We start from the raw sequence: 19,006 nt of genomic DNA, 5'->3' as shown, positions 1-19,006 counted from the left end.
GCCATCAATGTATAACAATGGAAGAGAACAGCTTAGACACCAAGGGAGTAGCGATAAACAAGAACTAGTTTGAGCGACAGAAATAAGGAGAAGAGAAAGATCCACTAAGGCACAGAAACAAAAAGAGGTGTGTTTTCCTCCAAACAGAGCCCTTGTCTCAAGAAGAAAGGTATAAAAGCGCTCGCCGCCATATTTGGGCGGGCTAAGAACGTTTTTACTTGTTGAAACTCCGTTCCTCCTTATTTCGTGAAGGTTTTTCCTCTTCAAAGTTCTCCAAGTCTTGGTGTAAATCACTGGGCAAAACACCAGGTCACAACCCTTGCTATTTTTGCAACCGAGGCGGGCTGACAATAACAGCAGCCTTCTGAGGTTCTTCTCAAGGCTCCAGCCACCAGATCTCCAGGAACTTCCCAACCTGGAGATGGCAACCAAGGAAACACGGACCTGACCAAGCCCAACAACAGGCCGCCTTTCGAGCTGAGCCCGCTCTCGACCCGGGCAGGAAAGCCGCAGGCGGCGCGCCCGGCAGTCTTGGCGTCCGGACGACACGCGTTGTGGGCGGCCGCGCCCCCGGAAGCTGGGCCGGCGGAAGCGGATGTCGTTGCGGGGTGGCCAGCTGGGCCGGCGGCAGCCTTGGCCCGGCCGAAGGCGACATGAGCAAGCGGAAGGCGCCGCAGGAGAACCCCAACGAGGGCATCACGGACTTCCTGACCGGTGGGTGTCCGCTCGGGAGCGAACTCGGTGGACTGCGACGAGCTTCACCCCCCGCGAAGCCGCCGGGCCCCTTTCGCGCAGGGTTGGCCCCGGATCGCAGGCTGGGCTCAGCCTCAGCCAGGCAACGCGGAGGGCGGATGTGCAGGAGCCCCGGGCCCTCTCTCTGACTGGGGCCACTGCAGCCCGGGCGCCCAGCTTAGAGGCGCCTGGCTTCGGAATGCCCCAAGCGAGGAGGAATTCTGCGGTTCTGCCCAGGTGGGGCAGCTCCCTGCGCTTCTTTGGCCCTTGCCTCCTTTCCTCCTAGCGCAGTGCTGCTCACACTCCTTCGGGACAACACGCCCTTAGTACCCTAAACTCATCTCCAGTGCCCCACTACCCTATAAAAAGCAGTCTGCATGACTCAGAAAGGGAAATAACAATAACATTCAACACACACAGTGATGCCAGTTTCTTGAAATATGTTCTGACTAGAGCTCTGGTGGCATGTTTACTAAAAATCCCGATACTTCTCACAAGATTTCAGCACCATGCAGAGGCAGAAACTTAAACCGTGTTTCATTCAAGGCTCTAACCTGGTCAGTCATAATAATGCGTCAAAGAGGCAACCTCCAACACCCCCCGCCATCCCATTGCCTCTTAACACCCCCCCCCATGTAATCCTACCATTCCCAGGAGGTAGTACTGCTTATTTTGGGAACCACTGTCCTAGTACTTTATTTGTTTGCTCCATTTTGGAACTGGAGGGGAGGTGTGTCCTTTTTACAGACTATCAGATTTGCACAAATGGGTAACCATAAGCACTTCTCAGTCTACCAGATTTCAAGAGGGGCTTAGATCTTCCCTTGAACTTAAAAGCACTTAAATATGCTTGACTTTGCCCATTTTGTACCATTTTAACTTGTGCAACTTTTCAGAACTAAAAGGAATCTTCTTTTCAGAACTGGCCAACTATGAGAGGAATGTGAATAGAGCCATCCACAAGTACAATGCCTACAGGTAAAGCCTGTACTTTGGAGATCATTTACTTTAGGCTGGGGGCTAACTGGAACTCTGGTCAGTAGAGGTCAGAGTGAGTTCATGTACTTTACTGATATATGATTTTCATGCCATGGCATCATACAAAATGTATGTACCAGCAATGCCCATCATGGTACCCACTTGCTGCCTTCTTACCTGACTTCTTCCCCCCTTCTTCTCTGTTCCCCTTTCAAGTTCCCATCCCTTTGTCCTCCTTTGCCCTATTCATGTTCTGTCCTTCTTTTGTCCTCTCCTTTTCTACCCTGCCATTGATCACATTCCTTCCTTCCTGTTGCATTAACTCTCCCTCTCACGTCTCTCTGTCCTTCATCTCCACTGCTTCTCAGCCAACTTTATGGTGTGCTAAAGGCAATGGAAGGACAGAAGTTTTGCAGTTGTGGTGAGGAGCTTGGCAAGGAGGAGGACACAAGTTCTAGCCCCCTCTTGCAAAGTTCATGTTGGGTGATGGGCATCTGAGCTCACAGTTTGATTCCATTTGTCATTGGAGTATGTGTTTCCTTGAAACTGCTTCACCGCAACAATTCCATCAGCAGTAGAGAAGAAGGCGAGGGAAGGACCCTCACCTATCATAAGTGAAAGTAAATATGAGAAAATCCTAAATAGATAAGGAAGGAGGGGAATTTATGCTGCCTCAGTCTCAGCTAGGGTCCTCCTAGCACTTATGACATCCAGAACATCTTCACACGCATCAGATAAATTCCAGTATACACAGGCTTATGTGTACATTGCCTGTTTTGGCTTTAGCTAGATTCCTCTGTCAGTAAACTGGAAAGACTTTCAGATGATAATTAACGCCTACCTATCCCAACATGTTTGGGTTGCAGAAATGTTAGTAAGCATGTGCAATTCATGATTACCTGAAAATTTGGCACCCTACAGAAACCAAAATCTTCTCTCCCCCATCCTCCTTCAGTGTCTCATTTAATTGAAATGCCATTTTAAAAATCTGTATGGGGAAGGATTAGAGTTAGAATTCCCTATGGCGTTCATTTTAGAGTGGTGTTCACTACCCTTTCTTAAAATTCCAAAGTGCGCAAAGCCTCATCAAGGTTGGGGACTGCTGTTCCATGAAGTCAGGTGTAATTGAGCAACACAAAGACAGTATGCCTGGCAAAACTCAATCTCACCCCTTGGATGTGGCAACATGTAAAAACATGGGCCTGTTCACGAACAGCTTCAGTAACACTGCACCAGCTGGGTTTGGATAGAACTATGTCCTCTGTCTTGGCCCAATCGTGATTTTCACAAAACTGCATTTAGATAGTCTGCAGAACCTGCAACACAACTTGGCGTAGGCAGATGAAAAAGAGAGAAGCTGCATTTATAGTGAAATCCCAAGCAGAGTTACTCCAGTCTAAGCCCATTGAAAGCAATGGGCTTAGACTGGAGTAAGTCTGCTTAGGATTTCACTGTTAGTCTTGTCCTTCCTTCTCTGTAATTGATAGTATTTCCAGAGGGGCAGCTCTTCACTGGATTTGCAGGGTGCATTTCATATAGATTTCATGCTAAATATTTATGGAGGAGCCTGGAATGCAGAATTTTCTTTTCTTTATGTAGGAAAGCTGCTTCAGTAATATCCAAGTATCCAAGTAAGATAAAAAGTGGAGCTGAAGCAAAGAAACTGGTAAGTTCTGTCAAGCCAGTAGGAACAGGCTGTTCCCCTGTCTCTCATGACTCATTTAGAATTGTGACATTCATCTGCTTGCGTGTCTATTGTTTGGATGAAGGTTTCAAATGCAACTTATGAGCCAGTGCGATGTAGTGGTTAGAGGGTCAGGCTTGGATCTGGAAGGCCCAGGTTCAAATCCCCACTCACTGGGCAATGCTGGGCCAGTTACTGTCTCTCAACCTAGCCTACCTCACTGGGTGCTCGTTACAATAATAAAATGGTAGAGGGGAGAATGATGTAATCCGCTTTGACTCCTTGCCCTGGAGAAAAGTGGGGTGTAAACATCTAAATAAATAAGGTAAAGTAGCTTTGTAATGCAATGAGAAAAGCAAGCAGGAGACAGGTTTTGTGTAAATAATTGGCCTTTTGAACAGTTGTGCTTGAGCACAGCCCCGTTCATCTCCGTGGCTGAACTTCACAGCAGCTTGTGCCCCTCTTGTTAGAATGGTCCATGCTTGGGGGTGGCTAACATCTTTTTAAAAAACATTTTCATGCTACATGTCCCTTTTTTTGCATACACTTGGCTAATGGATGTAAATTCGCTTGACATCGGAGTTCATTCTGCTGGTCTCCCTCATGAACAGCCTTCCTGGTGCTTCATTTATATTTGCCCATTTCCTTGTATTCTGTAGGATGGAGTAGGAGCTAAAATTGCCGAAAAAATTGATGAGTTTTTATCCACTGGTAAACTACGTAAAATAGAAAAGGTAAGTGTTTGGAATTTTATACATTTATTGAAACCCCAAAGAGCAGAGGATGCCAGCATAAAACTGCTGAGTTGGAATTCATAGGCAGATTTAACACTGTGAAACTGGGAGCAGCTGGCTTAACTGCTCTGCCAACTCACCAGCAGTTTGGAGTGGCCCAGCCCTCTTTAGATGGGGGCCTTTATTCTTTGGATAGGATCTAGTTTTCTTGTGTCCAGCATAGAAATGCCACTACTCGCTTTAATTTTGTTCTTTTATTTTGTAATAACTTCTCTCCTTTCTCTGCCCTTGTTCTGTTTCTTTCTATGTATATTCATATTTGCCACCCGAGGATTCTGCTCATAAAAGCTTAATTTCCAACAAATGGGTTAATCCTTTAAGGTGCCATTCTTTGGGCTGCAATGAGCTAACATGGCTCCCCCTCAAGAATGTCCTTAGTCTTTATGGTACCACTAGACTCCTGTTTTATTTTACTGCTACTCACTTACGTGGCTACTCATTTGGAAATTTATTTATTTATTTACCCCTCTGAAATTTATTTATTTATTTATATTCGATTTATATTCTGCCCTCCCCACAGCAGCAGGCTCAGGGCGGATTACAACCAACATACAATTTAAAATTACATTACATTAATGTAATATAATTACAATGTAATGTAATTACAGTGTATACCTTTATTCGTAACTGTTGCTTTGAAAGTCATTTGTTAATACAGTTTTAGGCAGCTCTTCCCATGGGACTGCCCCTTTTAAATTCTGAATCACATGAAGTTGCCTTATACTGAATCAGGCCATTGTTCCAACAAGTATTATCTGCTCAGACTAGCTGCTCTCCAGAGTCTTAGGTCAGGGTCTTTCACCTCACCTACTAGGTGATCCTTTTTAACTGGAGATGCCGGGGTGGGACCCTTCTGCATGCAAAGCAGATGCTCTGTCATTGAGACGTCGTCATCCCCCCCCCCAATTTTGCCTCAGAGGCAGCCCACCTCTGCACGGCCTTCTTGAGCCCTTGAGTTTGTGCTGGTGCCTCCATCTTCTTCCCTTGTGCTTCCCAATCCAGCCATAGCTGGAAGGGGGAGAGCACAAGGGCAAGTGTCTATTTGGCCCCCAGTACACACCAAAGGCACAATATAAAACTTTTCGTGCAGAGTTTCCCGGAGCTGCATTTTGCTCCTCGACATTTTGCCAGTTCTTGAATTGTGTATTTATGAACTTCCTTTTCAAAGGTCATCCAACTGTTTCTGTCCCTTTTTTTAAGATTAGACAAGATGATACAAGCTCTTCTATCAACTTCCTGACCAGAGTCAGCGGCATAGGGTAAATGTGTATGCATTTTTAAAAATGGGATCAGGATACCCAAATTGTCTAAAAGATGGAAAATGAAAATATTGGGGGTGGGGGCGGTTGATGGTGGTGTCGATTCAGGATCTCCCTTGGCTTTGGAAAGGCATCTGCTCTGATCTCTTAATCTGGCTGGCTGCATGGGTAGCAGATTGTTGATCTTGTCCAGAACTCTTGTTGGAGAGTTTAATATATTTTTCTGGGTGCAAATCTCCTGGTTTTCCAACCTTTGGTCCTTGGCAGTGGCATTAGAGCCCTCCCTCCTTTATCTGCAAAGCCCTTCAATTTCCCCTCTCTTATTGTTTCAATATTTGTGTAGTTACACACAGTTAGCTTACTTGGTCCCCATCAATTGGTTGCTGTTTGTTTCTTTTTGAAATGCCACACCAGTCCCTCAGCTGATACTGGAATGAGTTGTTGTGCTAGAGATTCTAAGCTGCCTTGTCTCTCTGCAGCCCTGCCGCTGCCAGGAAGTTTGTGGATGAAGGAATTAAGACCCTGGAAGGTGAGTCCACTTTGTGGACGGTCTGTCATGGCGGGAGGGAACAAGCAATTCACAATGCTGCAAGTGTGCTTTCGTATTTGTCAGAGTAGGGTAACAGTCTCTCCACACTGAAGCTCTCTTTCCTCCTTCCCCAGTACTGCAGGTGTTGAATATCTTGGAAATTTAGCGCATTTGGCTGCTTGTATTTTGTGTTTTCTTGTAATCTTGATGCTCTTAAGAAATATGTACCAAACAATGCAGATTTCTCTTTTCTAAGTAACTGCTACTCAGACCCTCAGTGCAATCCTAAGAATGCTTTCCTGGGAATAAGCCCCACTGAATAGACCTGGCTAGGATTTGGAGAAGACATGCTTAGGATAGCTGTCTTTGTGAAATTATCCCCCACATCTAAAATTATAGACTTCACTAATGATTTTAAATCCTGTAGCATTGGTGGTGCCTCTTCTCTGTCTGAGGCTCCTGGACACCAATCGCTGCTTTTCCTTCTTGATCCCTACACCCCTGTACAACTTTATCTTGAAGAAGCTGTTTTTCCTATATGCTGTTCTTCCCCTCTCTTCATGCCAAAGTCAGCCAGTTTTCCCTTTTTAGTATTTATAATTTAGGGGTTTAATCGTTTGCCGGGGTGGGGGGTGTCCATTTTTTGTAATTTTATTCTTCTGTAACTCATTGTAAGAACCCATTGGGTTAGTGGAAAGCATGTAGAATTTGAGAAATAAATAAATTGGTCCTACATTAGCCAGGTTCATGATGCCACTGGGATCGTAATTCACAGATGCATGACTGTGTACAGGCCTGTTCTCCAAAAAGAGAATGCCAAATTAAAAAGTTTAAAAAGTGCTAGACTGATTATATTACTCCTTTCTTTCTAGATCTGAAGAAAAATGAGCATAAATTGAACCACCATCAACGAATTGGGTTGAAGTAAGACATATATTTTGTTTCTCCAAGAGCTTTTTGATAGGCTTGAATGTGTGTCCTCCTGGAGATAGAAATCTCTTCAAAGAGCAGTGTTTATCCAGCCTCTAGTTGGTTGCTGAAGGCAAACTCTCCAAGAGAGTTTCAGCTTTTAGTTCACTTTTTGTCATATTAAGAATGCAGATCTGACTTCTTCATAGATTGCAAATTGAAAAGTGAGATTAGATTACTTGGCTCAATTGTGTAATGCCAGGGGTGTTTAGAAGAAAAACGGGTAATATTGAGGCTTTCCCTCTGTAAACTTGGTCTGGTAAGTGATTGATTTAACTAATAGCTATCCAGCATATTGAGTCTATCCATATAGTACTAAGTTTATGTAGTATTTAGTCTGTCCCAGGTGTAAGGCTGATTTAGACAATCTATTTCTGAGTAAAAGCCATTTTGAGGGGGTCTGATGATCCCAGGTATCTTTTGAATCAGACTTCGGTATTCATGGTATGATTTATTAATTCTCATTCCTTGACAGAGTTAGTATATTTGTTTTCAACATAATCTGCATGCAAATAAATATATGTAGAATCACCACCTTTGCTTTTCTCTAAACCCCATTTATATTGCATATACAGGTATTTTGAAGATTTTGAGAAAAGAATTCCTAGGGAAGAGATGTTAGAGATGCAGGTAAGCAGGGACATCTTCTCACTAAAGGGAAAGATACAAACGTCAAAGAAAGAAAGATCAAATGATACGGTTTTCCCTGTGACAGGAAATCGTGTTGAATGAGGTCAAGAAAGTGGACCCCAAATACATCGCTACAGTGTGTGGCAGCTTCCGCCGAGGTTGGTGTTTCAGATAACATAAGCATTCCTCCTGTTTAGTTGTTTTACAGGTTTATTGTCTTGGCCCTTTGGGTTGCAAAAATGCTTTTATTTGAAACGTAGGTGTTCAGCCTGGTGTGTGTGTTCATGTTGCTTTGTGGATCTGTGTGCTCTTTGTGTTTATTTAAAACTAGAAACAACACCTGTTGTGTAGAAAAATACAACAGGCTCTAGAAAACTGATTTGGCAGGCCCCTGCTGCAGGGAATTGGGACATGCCACTGTGCCGGTCCTCCCCGCTGCCCTTGTGACCACTGCGAGGACTTGGGAGGGCCATGCCACCATACCTCCCCACTGCCTCTGCGGTCACTGCAGGGTCTTGGGAGGGGCACAGTGCTGTGCTGGGATTCTCCTGTGCTGCCACAGCCTCCTTGGGGCCTCCAGGGGCCAGAGTGCGCCTACACAAGAATAAAAAGTGAGTCATCGCCAATATGGCTTCTCTTTTATATAGTAGGATGGGTAAGTAGAGCAAGTGAAGAGGAATAATTTGCTTCCTACTGCATTCTAACTTCAAGGCAGGTAAAGAGTAGGAATGCATTGTTGGATTATTCTAACAATTCAGTCACATAATTTCTGCTTGCCAAATCCAACATGCTAACTCTGATTTTAAAATCATTGTAAAGCCAAAGACCAGATGCAAGGAAACATAAAATTGCAGATCTCGTTTATGGCTTATTTATTGCCTCCAGGATTCATTTTTCCTACATCTTCTATTTGTATAGGTGCTGAATCCAGTGGGGATATGGATATCCTCCTGACCCATCCAAACTTCACTTCTGAATCCTCCAAGCAGGTAGGTTTCTGTGTTCCAATTTTAGTATTTGGGCTGTCAAAGCAAGCACATGTGTGAGTGTTTTCTGTTTTATATTCACTCCTGCTTGGCATCAACACTGTTGTAGCATCAAGGACATGAAAATCAGGTATAGATGGGAATTACCAGAATTGAATTGAATTTGGAGGGGCCAAAAAGCGTATTAGATCTGAGCGAGAGATGGAGAGATGGAGTAATGTTTTTGCTACAGACAATACCAATTATTCGGGACTCTAAGCAGTTTGAAAAATGGCAGAGGAAAATATCAGATTTTGTCTGGGCAGGCAAGAAGCCTCGAGTGAAAATCAAAGTTTTACAAGATGCAAAAGAAAGAGGCGGAATGCAACTGCCCAATCTAAGACTTTACTACGACGCAATCTGCCTAGTGTGGTTGAAAGATTGGATGACGCTGAAGAATAAGAAATTATTGGCCCTAGAGGGATACAAAAAATATTTGGATGGCATGCATATCTATGGTATGATAAAGTAAAAGTGAATTCGATGTTCTTACATCATTATATACGGAGAAGCCTATATGTAACCTGGAGGAAGTACAGAGACTATTTACAAGAAGGAACCCCCCTGTGGGTGGTTCCATATGAGGTAATAGATCCGAGAGCTGTCGATACTGAGCAACAGTGTTTAACTTACAAGGAGATAACCCGAATAGAGTCTTCTAAACTTAAAATAAAGACACAGGACGAGTTATCACCAAATTATGACTGGTTTCAGTACAGACAGATCAGAGATCTTTACAATTCGGACTCTGCAAAGGGAGGCATAAGAACAGAGAATTCGGAACTAGAGCAGACACTTTTAAAAGATGACAAGAAGGAAATTTCTAAGGTATACCAAGTACTGTTGAAATGGTATACTGAAGATGAAACAGTTAAAGTACAAATGGTGAAGTGGGCCATAAATTTCAATAAAGAAATAACAATGGAGGCATGGGAATACTTGTGGAAGACTACAATGAAGACTACGACGTGTACTAATATTAAAGAGAACATTTACAAAATGATTTATCGTTGGTACATGACACCAAAGAAGATTGCGCTAGGGAATTTGAATACCTCTAACAAATGCTGGAAATGTAAAAAACATGAGGGTTCCCTGTATCATATGTGGTGGACGTGTGAGGTAGCTAGGCAGTACTGGGGGGAAATAATAAGAGTAATAAGTGAGATTTTACAATTTCAAATTAATAAGAACCCAGAACTCCTGCTACTGAACTTGGGAATGGAGGGCATTCCAGCTCAACACAGGACATTGTTATTTTACATGACAGCAGCAGCTAGACTTTTGTATGCGCAAAAATGGAAAGTACAAGAAGTGTCAACTATCGAAGACTGGATTTACAAATTGCTGTATATGGCGGAAATGGATAAAATGACAAGAAAATTGAGAAACCTTGACCCAGGACAGTTCAACACAGACTGGGAGAAGCTGAAACAATATTTGGTGAAGAAATGGGAGGTGGGAGGAGAACTGTGGCAGTTTGAGAACTATTGAAATACAATAAAATGCAGAGGGGGGTGACTTTACCGGGGGGGAGAAGAGGTAAATGAAAATTTCTAAGCAGTTATGTCATTAGATTATTATATGTAGAATAATATATAGAATATTGATAGAAAATAATTAACCATAAGGATTAATCATAAGGACTGACTAATTAACATTATTTTTGGTAAAATTTGTATAATGTACCAAACTGAATAAGTTTATCTGAAGATATATATGAGTCAAATTGATTGATATTATATGATGATAGTTATATAGATTTATAATTGAAGGGGAACAAAAACAGTAATGTAATTAAATATAACTAAAGCAGAAAGAAGAAGATATGTAGAATGAGTAATACATAGAGCATAAGTTAAATTGGTTGACTTATATGAATGTATGGTTTATATGGTTTATGATCTATAGAAATATTTGAAATTATGAAAAATGGGATAAATTGTTTATCCAACATGGAAAAAGGGACTCAAAGTTAGGGTACAGAGTATCAAAAATAGTTAAAGAATTATTGCTTAGAATAAAGGGAGAATATATATTTGTTAGATAGAGGAATATAAAAGGAGTAAGGGAAAAGGGACAAAGGGTTGGAAAACTGTTGGAAGTCAACAAAAAAGGGGGGAAAGGGAGGGGGTTAGAAATTGGGAAATGGGAGAATTGATTGTAATGTGAAAATAATTGATCCTAACCCAATAAAAAAATTTTCAAAAAAAAAAAACACTGTTGTAGCATCAGATGCTCCCAGATCTGGTTCTGGGCTCAAGAAGCTGCCCGTAGTTGGGGAAGGGGAGAATAGACTTGAAAGGGGGGAAGCCCTTGTTGAATTTCACATTTTCCTACATTGCCAGATTTGCAGGGGAGGCATTTTAATGAATTGCTGTCGGTTGCTACTTTTTACATAGCATGGCAGCATAATGGTTTCTGTGGAAGCCTTGACCAGCAAATGACTTCTTAAAAGATGAGATGAAAATAGAGAAGGTGCTACATATGTATGCTGTTGAGGAAGTTCTGAGCTCTTGCCAAGCAATTTTAGGATTACCACTGATTTGATCTGGGGTGATAATTCTTCCCCACTTCCAACAATGGTGGTCAGTTAAACTCTGGAAGTAAGACAAATCCAGATTGTCCCTAAGGGCCTTTTTATTCACTGCAGTTCCATCCACATGGCCTCTCACACACAGCCTGCCTGCCCGCCTGCTTAGCCAGTCATGTGGGGCCTGTGCTTCTTTCATTCCCTCCTCCCTACTGAATGAAGCTGCCAGCACTGCAGTGACGGGGGCTTCGGAATAAGGGGGGAGCAGCTGGTGGTAGGGAGCCCCATTGGGCTCCTCCCCAGCATGGGCCCTGGAGTAGTTGCCTTGGATGCACCATGGCTAAGACCACCACTGCACACACACACTGGTGGTCTATCCAGGAAGGGTGGTATGACCGCCATTCACAATGGGTAGGAGAAAGGTGTTGGGGTGGGGAGAGGTATGATTGAGGGCCCAGTCCAAACAAAGGTGTTCTTGCCAAGCCTCTCCGAGATGAGCGAATGGGAGAGCCTGTTCATTTCAGCAAAGCTTCTGCTGAATAATATGTGAGGAAGGCAAGTGCTGTTGGATTCCCCTTTCTCAGGCACCAGAATGCTTTTGGCTTGCATTGTTCCCTGATGCTTGTCCTTATTGCTCTCCTTAAGTGACTCTTCCATACCCTAAATATTCTGTGTGAGAGGAGGGAACTGTTCCTTGACCTCTGTGCCCTGCAGTTTGGGGCATCTACTTGTTGCCTCTCAGATTTTGACACACACTGTTGCTTTTTAAGCCGAAGCTTTTACATCAAGTTGTGGCGCAGCTGGAAAACATCGATTTTATCACGGATACACTGTCAAAGGGAGACACCAAATTCATGGTAAGGACCTTTTTGTTTTAATTCTGTGTCTTGAAAGAGAGCCAAATAGTTGGGAAGGAGGAGCCAGGAAAAGCCAGGCGGTGAAGTTCTCGACTGGGGCCATGTTTGTAGCCCTTCTCTAATTTGGATGAGAGGATGCAGCATTCTAGAGAATGGATGTAGCAAAGCCCAGACTTGTCTGTCTGTGTATTTTGTTTTTTGTTAAATGCTAAGAAGCCTGAAACTTTGTGTATCAAAGTGAAGGAAAACTCTTTTCAAGTTTGACCTCAGAAGAAAGTGCATTCCCTTAAAAACATTCCCACAGGATTCAGCTGTTGGAACTCTTTAGCCAGAGGAAAGCCTCGGTTTTGTATTTCAGCAGAATGTTCTTTGTCCGGATGCAGATGCCGCGTCTCCCTTTGATGTGGGTTTTACCACAAATTACAAGTTGAAGCATTATTGGGAGAGGGAGGCCTTCAAGTACGCCTCTAACTCCGTGTGCCTGTTGAATTCTAGCCCCACTTTGAGTGGGTCTGTATAGTATGCAGATGCCTTTTTCTCACTGTGCCTAAGTGCTTATAAAACACTTACGCTGAGATTTAAAAGTCTTGCAGCAAATAAATATAAATCGTGTAATTAGAATAAACATAATACAACCTTCCTTACTTTGAAAAAATCTCATTTAACTGGCATGTTGTTTTGAGACCATTAATTCCTAATATAATATGGAGCGGGGGGAGTGGCATGTGACTTGATGGAGCTTGGGTATAAGTGAGTAGCAACCAGGGTGTATTGGCCACTGGGGAAAGTCCAGTGTCCTGGAGGATCTGCCCCTCCATGCTGTGCCTATCCCAACCTTGGAGTGGCCATGTGCAAAGCCAAGAGGGAGCTGCTGCAAGCTGGCAGCCCCCATGCAGAGAGGGCTGGAGTTGCCACTACTGCAAGCCTGCAGCCGCACCTCTCACGAGGCAGGCAGGAGCTACAAGCCAAAGGCCCCCGTGCAGTGTGGTGCTTCGGGTGCCCCTGCCTTCTGAGACCAGGTGGGTGGCAACCCAGGAGAGGGCCTTCTTAGTAGTGGCACCAAGACTCTGGAGCTCTCTCTCTTTGGGAAACTCACCTGTCCCCTACTGTTGCCATCTTCTTCAGGCAAATGAAGACTTTTTTTTTTAATTTCATTGCCATTCCCTCAGTTTTTTGTATCAATTTTAAGCTCTGGTTTCAAATTGTTTTAATAATATATTTATGTACTGATTTTAATGCTTTTTAAGATGAGATTTTACTTTAATTTTTTAGCAGCCTTTATGACCCTATGATGGCAGAAAGGCTGGGTAAAATTCTGCGTAATAAATGTGGGTAAGCACAAGCTGGGTGGAAGCTGTAGTGAGCCTGCGTCTTCCCTCCCCTCCTCTGTTGGGGGTGGTGTGGCCAGGCCTCTTCCTCCTTCCCTCCCCCCTCGATTCAAGGGGCGGGGCCCTTCCCAGGGCCTTTTTTGTCTCCCAGTCTCTCCCTGGCTGGGTAACACAGGAAAATAACCAGCCAGGACTTGGAAGCTGTGCACAAGGCCACTGCCTCCCACTTTTATATGCCTCTCCAGCACTGCATGCCAGAAGCCTGCTTCAAACCAACACACTCTTGTGATGGTGAGTGGTCCAGGGGCCTAAACCTGGGTGGGGTCTCAGGCGTTTGTAAGAAGTTTCCTACAAAGTAGCAACAAAGCCTTATTTGTGTGAAAGTAAATTTGGTTTCCATGGCATTTCAAATCATGGTGTTTTAGAGTAGTTCTGCGTTTCATAGAAAATGTTTCCATTTCTCATAGTGCCAGATTTGGAGCTCCCTGGAAACAGCATGCTCAGCCCGGGGTGGGGAAGCTCGCCACTGTTGTTCTGTTCACAGCTATTTTTACTTCCAGGGAGTGTGTCGACTTGCAAACAAAGATGAGAAGGCTGACGTGCCTTTCAGGAGAATTGATATCAGGTAACTTCCGCGTATTTACACCATAACTTTCCTTTAATGAGGAATATTGATGTAAAAGCTAGATGATTTTATAGGAATTGTCTGTCTTTGAAGACCCAGAGGATAGGAGCCTATTCTTATGCCTCTGTCAACTTTTATATAAAAGCTAAGCAGCAATATAGGGCTGTACTTAGAATAGAAAAGGAGGTGTATAAATCCAGGACTTGGTCCAAGATATTACTGACTTCCATTAATCATAATAATAGAGCTTTTTGGAAAATAGTTAATGGTTTCCTAAAGAGTTCCTATAGAGTTCCAAGTCCCTGAAGGGTCTTGAGGAGATTGCTTCAGGAAAGAGAATTCTGCACTGCACCATGCACTAGTTAGTGCTCATTTGGCCAAGAAATATTAATCCTATAAAAAGGGAAGGCTTTATTCTATTAATTTAAAGTCTCTAGCACCTGCCTGTGGAAGCTACAACCATACCTATGAGGCTGTTACTCCTAATCAAACAACTTGAAATTATATTACAGTACCCAAGGCTCTCTTACTGATTTGGTCACAGTCACTTGGGGTACATTGGAGTTGTGTTCTTGCTCCCTGTCTTTTCCATTTTTTTTATATGGCCTCCCTCAGAAATTTGCCTCTACTGACCTGTGTGTCCCTCAGTTGGCTGGTCACCTCCTCCTTGCTGACAATGCCGCGTTGCTCTTGCTTTCAGCAGTTGGTATTCATAACACTTTAAAAATATTTGGCAAATGTTGCAAATCTGAATCCTTAAATATTAGCTATTTTAAAAAACAAAGATAATGTAAAGCAAAACTATTATATGGAACCCTAGCTTGGATTCAAACTATTAATCCTTCTAGCAAATGTGTTCGAACTACCGTCTTGTGTGGCCCTTTTGAAGCACCTAGATGTGTAGCCTCATTGGTCCTGTGACGGAGGCGAGCAGGATGCAAATTTCAACCATAGCCTGGACTGCAGCAATTAAGTTTAGGCTGTCTCTTATTCCGTCTGACTCCCTTCCAGCTATGGTGAGCTGGCTTCAGCCTGACTCCTATTCCAGCTTATGGAGCCAGAGGACAGACAAGAAATTTGCTGATCTGGGCCTTTCTGTGACTGGCTTATCAATGTTGGGGTTAAACAAAGCCTGTACAGTAGTATTAGAAAGGCTTGAAAAGCTGGACTGGCAAATGCTAGACGCTGATGCTAGGCGAGACCGCTCACACCTCTTTCTAGGCTTTGTGCCCTTATTTCCCTTTGCTTACAATAAACCTCTAGCCTATCTTACAGTTCCTGCCTATTGTTAGCTGTTCTCTTTCGTCCATTTTAATATGCTTCTCTTAGCAAAGCTAACAGGAAGATTTAGGGGAAGTTTCAGAAGTTATGTCCTTGTGGTGCTCAGGCAGTGGAATCTATTATGTGTTTTCTGTTCTTCTGTAAGATGTATGCTGAACAAAGAGTGAACATGCTTTTTCCACTTAGTGGACTACCACCTGTTAAATCACCTTTTGGGGTCTAAAAAGAGGACAAAATAAACAGTGGTAAAATAGCTTTCATAGGCCCTAAAACACCACGACCAAGTCCTGAAACCTTCTCGATTGATCGAACTCTCATAGTAGGCATAATCAGTTTCTCAGCTTCTCGACATTTAAAAGTTCTAACTTATTTTGTGTGAACCTTCTGATCTGAATTGTGTTTTATATGTGCATGTTTGTATTGAGTCCAGACTAAGTTAAGTCCAAGGCGATTGTGTTTTATGGACTATTTTAATGTGAATAAGTATATCAGGTGAATCTGAAGGAGAATGCAACTGTGTTGGTGCTGTCCTTTCCAGCAGTATATCAGTTGGCAGTCCCTGCTTAATGATTTTCCAGATAAAATGACAGAGTTAGAAAAAGGGTGAAGACAGAGGCTTACAGATGTCAACTGGGATGAATAGAGAAGGCAACAATTTAAAATGTCTTCTGAAGACCATTCAGTCGTGGTATTCTTGCAAGTGATCTAGGGGCGGCAGTTATGGCCAGAGAAAGGAGAGGAACAGCTCTCTGCTTCCTTATAGGGAGCAGCGTTGTGTTCTCTAAAAGGCCAGCAGCAGCAGGCCACTTTATGTTCATCCAGCCTTTCCCATTGGTGCCTCTAGCTTTTCCCTGTGCCTGCCTGTGCAGCTTGTAGAGGTTGCTGACATTGCAGTGTGTGTGAAGGCAGGCTGTCTCAACTTAAGTTCTTTCTTGCATTCTGCATCAAAAGGCAGCTTATAAAATAGAACATAAAAGCAAAACAATTAAAAAATCAGTGAATGGGAATAAATAAGCGAATGGGAATCAATCAGCAACATCTGTCTCAAAATTAAAGTAAGCCAAACCCTGCCTTCCCAGCATCAGGATTAAAAAAAAACCCTACGGCTGCAGTGCTAAGTCAATTTAAACTGTGGTACTGGCTGCTATGGTGGTCAGAAACTGATTTTCTCAAAGGACAGCTTGACTGGCAAGATTCTGCTTCTTCTTATCGCCATAAAATGAAGTTGGTCTCTCTTGGTTACACTATAGGTTGATTCCCAAGGATCAGTATTATTGCGGAGTCCTGTACTTCACTGGAAGCGACATATTTAATAAGAACATGCGCACTCATGCCCTGGAAAAGGGCTTCACCCTCAATGAATACACAATCCGGCCCTTGGGTGTTACAGGTGAATGTTTTCCTTCATTCCTGAGGCTGATTTTGGTCAGGCGAGAGATGGGAGTGGCTTCCTGCCTGGCTGCAGTTGTGTCGCAAGCTCGGGAATCTGATTTGTTTGTCAGACTCCTGATGAAAAAGAAGCATAACTGTCTAGCACTTCAGAGAGCAAGTGAAGCCAATGCTAAGTAAAGATGGGTTTGAGTTTAGTGTAATGCTTTTAGTGTCTAAAGGAATTGGCCCTCCTCCTTGTATCTTCTGTTGCCTGCCATATCCTGGCCCACTGTCCCCTCTTCATGTGGGCTTTGAAAGTGAGTTCCTTTAACATGCCTTGTTCCATCTAAAGCCATTTTAGCATGTGTGGCCTCAAAAATGCAACTCCTTTTAAGAAAAATATCATTTGCATAATCTGCTCACAGTTTTGGCTGTGGAATGGGAGTGGCATGCGTGTTTTGCTGGCTTGCAAAAAAAACAAAACCCTGCATCTTTACCTGCAGAAACAGAGGCAGAACCATTATTATTTGTGACTTTCTCTTTTGTGCTGCATTTGTAGGGGTTGCCGGAGAGCCCCTCCCGGTGGACAGTGAAAAGGACATCTTTGACTACATCCAGTGGAAATACCGAGAGCCGAAAGAACGGAGCGAATGATGCCGCTGTGGCTCAAGGCTCCTTCTTTGGGCTTGGTTCTCTTATAGAAGGTGTACAAGGTTGACTGTTCTTGAACTTTTTTTTCGCTTCTGGGTAAAAAGTATGCTGTAATTAAGCTGCCAACTGTGATGTACTGGTGTACATTCTTTAATTTTAATTTTCCTTTTAAATAGATCATGCTACCAAATTTCCAAAATAAACTGACACTGCATCCAAATCTGTGCAGCAGAAATGTATGTTTGCCTTCTGCAGTAGACTGTGTTGCTCATTCGTGGGAGATGCAGAGTCCCTTTTTTACTTTTCAGTGGGGCTTGTTCAGGGCTGTAAGGCAGGCTTCACTCGAAGAGAAGCTGTCTGATACTGTTCAAAAGGGATAGTGAGTGGACTGGATTTAGCCCTTCACCTTGGGGGGAATCTATCTGGAACTGAGGGTGCCACACAGGAACCCAGAGAAACTCCTGTTTTATTCTGTAATTTAAAAAACAAAACTAAATAACCCCTGTAGAGATGGATTAATTTTTAAATTTTCATGGGCAACAGATTTTTGAAAGAAAAAATACAATTCAGAGCAAGAAATAAAACATGTCTTGTTTTTTATTTTGCCTGCTGTTATTCTGCTGGGTCCTTTTGTTTAACGTGCTGCCTGTAGTTAAAACAGGCTATAATACTTCCGTTGCAGAATAATTACTCATTGCAGCTTTCTTGGGGGGGAAAGAATTATTCCAAAGTTTATAAATAATTGGTTTATAAATAATTGCTTACATGTATGATCTGTGTAATGCACATCTACTTCATGCAAGTGGCGTCACTTGACTTTGGAAAGCACCCGGTGGTGCAGCTATATGAAGTGAGCCGAAGTGGAACATACAGTAAATGGTATATAGGAGGAAGATGTGGTGAGAAATAACCTTTTGTTTCTTAAAAGAATGTGAAGCCATCCAAGGCTTCATGCCCAGAAGCAGCCTTAATTAGCAGCTCAACCTCAAAATATATAATTAGAGGAGCTGGCAAAGGTGTGTTTGCTGGCTGGAGAGCAGATGGCAGTTCAAAGGTAAAGTTGGGAACTGACACATACATGGAGATTTTATCATCGCTTCTGGCACTAAAAATTGCTTAGTTTTTCTTTCAACCACATGATGTGGTGCCTTGAAAGAACTTCATCCCCCTTCTTATGTGAGTGTTTCACTCAAGCTGTGGGTGTTGGAAAAATCAAACACAATCCAGCCAAAGTTGAGCATCTTCGGTTGAGATCAGTGGGGCATGTGGCACACCCTTTACACAGTGGAGCTAAAAAGAGCTTCAGTTTTGCAATGTGATGTCTTGCCAGCTTTAGAGGACGAAAGATGATCTGGATCCTGTCTGCTCTCCTGCTTGTGTTCTTGCTGCTTGGTGCCTTTGTGGAAAAGACCGCAGCTGCTTTTCAGGCAGTACGGACTACCCAAACCTTTGGAGTTGCTTCTGCATTGGCATTGCAGGTGTTGTATATAGTCGAACAAGAGCAGAAGAGTTAAGTAAGCAGCAGCAACTGCACTATACAGTTAAAGCTTGCATGACCTTCCCAGGGGCCTCTGGCTGACCCCTGCTGGGGACAGAACACTGGGCCAGGTGCAGCAAGGCAGAGCTGACATTTTCTAACATGTACATGTTGCCTGTAATCATTTTATCTGTTGACTTTAAACTTTCAAAATCCCTTTGGTTGAGTAGAGAGGCATCAATAGGCATAGCATGATCTTCATCTCTGTTTAAATATAAAGTGT

General features: G+C 43.1%; 1 protein-coding gene across 1 annotated transcript; it reads left to right on the top strand.

The window, feature by feature from the left end:
* The first annotated feature begins 592 nt into the window (after positions 1-592).
* Positions 593-17,466, top strand: POLB (DNA polymerase beta). Its single transcript, XM_054998511.1, has 14 exons — positions 593-714; positions 1,653-1,710; positions 3,310-3,376; positions 4,054-4,128; positions 5,389-5,447; positions 5,927-5,976; positions 6,849-6,900; positions 7,521-7,575; positions 7,661-7,733; positions 8,494-8,564; positions 11,904-11,990; positions 13,879-13,943; positions 16,475-16,614; positions 17,155-17,466. The coding sequence occupies exons 1-14, from the start codon at positions 654-656 to the stop codon at positions 17,247-17,249; spliced, it is 1,008 nt and encodes a 335-aa protein (XP_054854486.1). The 5' UTR covers positions 593-653; the 3' UTR covers positions 17,250-17,466.
* The last annotated feature ends 1,540 nt before the right edge of the window (positions 17,467-19,006 follow it).

The sequence above is a fragment of the Eublepharis macularius genome, chromosome 14, assembly GCF_028583425.1.
Source record: "Eublepharis macularius isolate TG4126 chromosome 14, MPM_Emac_v1.0, whole genome shotgun sequence".
Classification (NCBI taxonomy): domain Eukaryota; kingdom Metazoa; phylum Chordata; class Lepidosauria; order Squamata; family Eublepharidae; genus Eublepharis; species Eublepharis macularius.
This window is presented reverse-complemented; position numbering and strand designations above follow the sequence as displayed.

Bases quoted from the DNA above. Each gene is read 5' to 3' on its own strand.
- POLB (XM_054998511.1), top strand. From the start codon at position 654: ATGAGCAAGCGGAAGGCGCCGCAGGAGAACCCCAACGAGGGCATCACG. The intron at 4,129-5,388 runs GTAAGTGTTTGG...CCTTTTTTTAAG, and splicing joins AACTACGTAAAATAGAAAAG to ATTAGACAAGATGATACAAG. The intron at 16,615-17,154 runs GTGAATGTTTTC...CTGCATTTGTAG, and splicing joins CCGGCCCTTGGGTGTTACAG to GGGTTGCCGGAGAGCCCCTC.